Source organism: Macrobrachium rosenbergii, chromosome 46, assembly GCF_040412425.1.
Source record: "Macrobrachium rosenbergii isolate ZJJX-2024 chromosome 46, ASM4041242v1, whole genome shotgun sequence".
In the NCBI taxonomy this organism is placed as follows: domain Eukaryota; kingdom Metazoa; phylum Arthropoda; class Malacostraca; order Decapoda; family Palaemonidae; genus Macrobrachium; species Macrobrachium rosenbergii.
In genome coordinates, this window is record NC_089786.1 from 3,480,001 (window position 1) to 3,485,000 (window position 5,000).

General features: G+C 33.8%; 2 protein-coding genes across 6 annotated transcripts in view; one reads left to right on the forward strand and one right to left on the reverse strand.

The window, feature by feature from the left end:
- Positions 1-5,000, reverse strand: part of LOC136830174 (platelet glycoprotein V-like) — a 489,567-nt gene that overhangs the window by 429,921 nt on the left and 54,646 nt on the right. The gene's annotated exons all lie outside the window — the stretch shown is intronic.
- The window catches only part of LOC136830104 (uncharacterized), a 45,508-nt gene continuing 43,013 nt past the window's right edge, over positions 2,506-5,000 (forward strand). The window contains exon 1 of the mRNA XM_067089296.1: positions 2,506-2,593. Within this exon, the coding sequence (XP_066945397.1) occupies positions 2,506-2,593 (88 nt within the window). The remainder of the gene's footprint in view (positions 2,594-5,000) is intronic.

Below are 5,000 nucleotides of genomic sequence, written 5' to 3' on the forward strand. Positions count from 1 at the left end.
TGACAATGAAAGATAACAAAGAAACAGCTGCCTAAAAAAAAAAAGTAAGAAAAGAATCAAAACAAAACGAAAAATAACGTCAAATAAAAACCACGAAAAAATCATAAAAAAAAAAACAGAAAAAGGACAAAGAAAGAGGATAACAGAGAAACAGCTGCTTACAGAGAGTAAGAAAATAAAGAGAATAAAAAGACATACAAAAAATAATACACAACGAATACCGTAACGTGTGTGTGATGATGATGATGATGATGACGACGTCAGCCGAAACACCTGCGGCGTCGTCTGTCAAGAAGACAGACGCGGCGAATGCGGAGAACAGACAGACAGACACACAGACAGACAGACACAGACAAACCTAAAATATAAAAAAAAAAAAAAATTTTAAATTCGGAGAAATGGGAGATTAATAAAACGGAGGCAAATAAAGGAGGAATGAAGGAATGAAGGAATGAAGGAATAGGGACACAGACAAATAAAGAGGCGACAAAGGAATAAAGACAGACACAAAGATAGACACAGACAAACCTGAAGGAAAAATAAAAGAAGACAAAGACTGAGAATTGGGAAAATAATAAAACGGAGATACATAAAGAGGGAATAAAGGAACAGAAACAGGGGACGTGAACAAAACAGACAAATAAAGTGGGAATTAAGGAACAGAAACATAGACAGACAAACAAAAACGAAATGGAAAAAGAAAAAAAAATAATGAAAAATCCATAACATGAAAAATTCATAAAAACAGCAAAAACTTCAGAGCGTGAACAATGAACAAAATCAGGGAGAAATAAAGAGAAACAAACAGAAAACTCGCAGTAAAATGAATTCTACTTTCTGAGAGAAGCGAAACACGGAGAGGAATAATGAAGAGGAAACGCTGCCATAGATAGGCCTATTGTCCAGGGCCATCTGTCATCCGGATCTTGTACACATATGTGTAGCCGCGCTATTACCATTAGGCATTAGTAACGGCGGTGTTTGTTATGGACAAGTAAACATACATGCATACATACACACACACATACATACAAACATTAAGCTACAAATGTCGTTTAATATCCAATTCGCTCTACCTCAGAAATATATACATATGTATATATATATATATATATATATATATATATATATATATATATATATATATATATATATATATATATATATATTTTATTTTCAGTAGAGCAATTGGATGTTAAATGCCATTTGTAGCTGAGTGCTTGTATATAAATCACGGTGGTGTGATAAAAATTCATTCATACGTACATACATACATACATGCATACATACATACTGTACATGCATACATACATACAAAAGCACGCATCGAAATTCGCTAGGAAAATTTTTAGAAGCAAGATTTATTATTATTATTATTATTATTATTATTATTATTATTATTATTATTATTATTATTAAAAAATACTCATAGTAGCACGAGTCTTCAAATGGAGAAACAAATCCACAGTTATGTAAATGTGCATATATTTAAAGACAGAGCTGTACAGATTCCCGAAAGCTATCTGTACATTTTTATCTTTAAAAATAGATGTACATATACATAAATGTGGATTTCTTTCTCCATTATTATTATTATTATTATTATTATTATTATTATTATTATTATTATTATTATTAATTTTTTGCCTCCGTGACTCTGCAAAGGTATCACATTGAGTTGAAAATATACGATTATGATTCTCGCCGTGTGATCGTTGTATTTATATATACATCTGCATAAACAATATATAGAATATTTAAAATATAATTTTATCATTAAATTTCATAAATCCATATTGACCACTCCCACAAATTCGCTTCTAAGCTAAATACTCTTAAAAAAAAAAAAAAAAATACAGTTACCAACAAATCAAGTAAAAAATGCGCCTAAGTTTCTTCGGCGCAATCGAGTTTCCTGTACAGCCGCTACAGCGTACACTCAAGGCCACCGAAAATAGATCTATCTTTCGGTGGTCTCGGTATAATGCTGTATGAGTCGCGGCCAATGAAACTTTAACCACGGCGCGGTGGAGGCCTATCCTATATCGTTGCCAGAAGCTCGATTATGGGTAAATTAAACCTTAAATAAAATAAAAACTACTGGGGCTAGAGGGCTGCAATTTGGTATGTTTTATGATTGGAGGGTGGATGATCAACATACAAAATTTGCAGCCCTCTAGCCTCAGTAGTTTTTAAGATCTGAGGGCGGACAGAAAAAAGTGCGGACAGAATAAAGTGCGGACGGACAGACAAAGTCGGCACAATAGTTTTCTTTTACAGAAAACTATAAAACGACTTACAATATTTAACCAAACAAACATAAAAACAAGGAGCTAAATACACACACACACACACAAACTACAAGCACAAACACACACAAACACACAAACAGACACCTACAAACATCAGCTGAGAAATAATTCAGTCAAACAGGCCTGTTCCGGATGCCTGGTCATGATCGCTGAGGTAATATTACCGTAACAGGAGGCGACCTGAGTCATTCGTATGGGAGGAGGAGGAGGAGGAGGAGGAGGAGGAGGAGGAGGAGGAGGAGGAGGAGGAGGAGGAGGAGGAGGAGGAGGAGGAGGAGGGAGTAAGTTCCCGAGGAAGGGGGCGGGGGAGGGGGTCATAGACGATGACTGAAAACAAACTCCTTAAATGGGGGTGCTTCAAGAATTGTTGAAACAATTCCGTTTATTTGCATCATGACTCTGCAGTAATAATAATAATAATAATAATAATAATAATAATAATAATAATTCTTGCTTCTAAAAATTTTGTTTTAAATCACCTGTATCTGCAACATAATAATAATAATAATAATAATAATAATAATAATAATAATAATAATAATAATAATATATTACGGGATAAAAAAAGGATATAACAGAATACAAGAAAATATAATATTGATAAATAAGATCAAACGTGGATAAAAGAAGATATACCGTGGATAAACTAAGACATAATGGGATAAAAGATATAACGTGGACAAAGGAAGATATAAAGGGACAACAGAAGCTATAACGGACTAAAAAGAAGACATGAGAGGATAAAGGATATAACATGGATAAAAGATATAACGGATAACAAGATTTATCGTGGGTAAAAGATATAAAGTGGATAAAATGGACGGAAGAGGACACGGCGTGATAAAGGAAGATATACCGCGGATAAAGGAAGCCACAACATGGTGAAGGATATAACTCGGGTAGAAGAGGATATAAAGGGAGAAAAGAAGATATACCGTGGCCGCGATTCGCTTTTGTTCTTCGTACAATATTAGTTTTTGTCGAGGGCCGCTGCCGCCATTGTAAGTCACGTCAGCGCTGTACAAAGCCTGTTGCGGTATTTTGCCTTTGTTTCTGTCTCTGCTGATGATACTACTACTGCTACTACTACTACTACTACTACTACTACTACTACTACTACTGTCATGTCAGTATGATAGGAGTTAGTTTTATGGTACTGATTTTGACGGGTGAAATAAAAACAAATAATAATTAAGAGAACATTTTAGTTAGGTTGCTTTGACTTAACATTTATTCAAGTTTTGACGAGAAGGAACAGTTTTGTTTGTTTATCTCTCTCTCTCTCTCTCTCTCTCTCTCTCTCTCTCTCTCTCTCTCTCTCTCTCTCTCTCTCTCTATATATATATATATATATATATATATATATATATATATACATACATATATATATACGTTTATAAATATTTATATGTATTATATATATATATAATATATATATATATATATATATAAATATATATTTATATACATATACATCACAATTACATACATACATAACCTATACATACTCAAGTACAAAACACAAAGCAAATCAAGCCAAAATAAATAAAATTAATAAAACAATGAAAACAAATCCAAAATCTTAAAAATAAATCTTTCAGAACCACACTTCAGGACCAAAAAATAATAAAATAAAAAAAATTAAATAAAACAAAAAATAAATCACTCAGAACCACACTTCAGGACCAACCCCCAACCACGAGCGACGTAGAAAACGGGAATAAGGAGACATCACTTTCATAAAAAACGGGAACGAGGAGACATTACTTTCACATCAGAAAACCCTCGGTAAATTCAAACGCTGAGTTTGAACTGCGTTTGAGTTCCGTTTGACTTCTTCCCAGCGACCTCCCAAATTGTCCGAACTTAACGAGCGGGCCAACAATGTCCTCGTCTAAGAGGGTTTAACGAAATGCAAATGAACCGGAAGTGATCGGATATATTATTACTATTATTCGCTGTGACGATTTTGTTAAGTGGGTTGAAGTCTTCAAGGAGGAGGGGGAGATTGTAATGGTAATAGGACACACGCATGATTTTCGTGGTTTCTTGGAGAGAGAGAGAGAGAGAGAGAGAGAGAGAGAGAGAGAGAGAGAGAGAGAGAGAGAGAGAGAGAGCATACTTTCACCATATCCTGATCAATTAAATACATTATATATATTATGGTTTCCAGAAACATATATATATTATATTATATATATATATATATATATATATATATATATATATATATATATATATATATATATATATATATATATATATATATATATATATATATATATATATATATATATATATATATATATATACATATACATATAGAGAGAGAGAGAGAGAGAGAGAGAGAGAGAGAGAGAGAGAGCGCTCCAGCCCATAACATGGAAATAAAAGATCCAGAAAGAACATCTGCCGCCGTCGGCAGTCCGTCCGCATTGCGCGTTCCGCGTTCCGCGGCGGCCCACAATCACCACGTTTTCATCTGCTTCCGCACAAAAGCAACGACAATGCGGAAAAGGCCGCGTAATCCTTTTCTTTTAACCGAGATTATTCTTGGCGTATTGTACACACATTCTAAGGCGGTCATGAGACGGTATCTATAGGTTTGCTACAGACCGATTTCATAATCTGTCTATAAATCTATGTTATCTATTTATTCAAACTGAATTGAATTGAATAGAGCCCAAA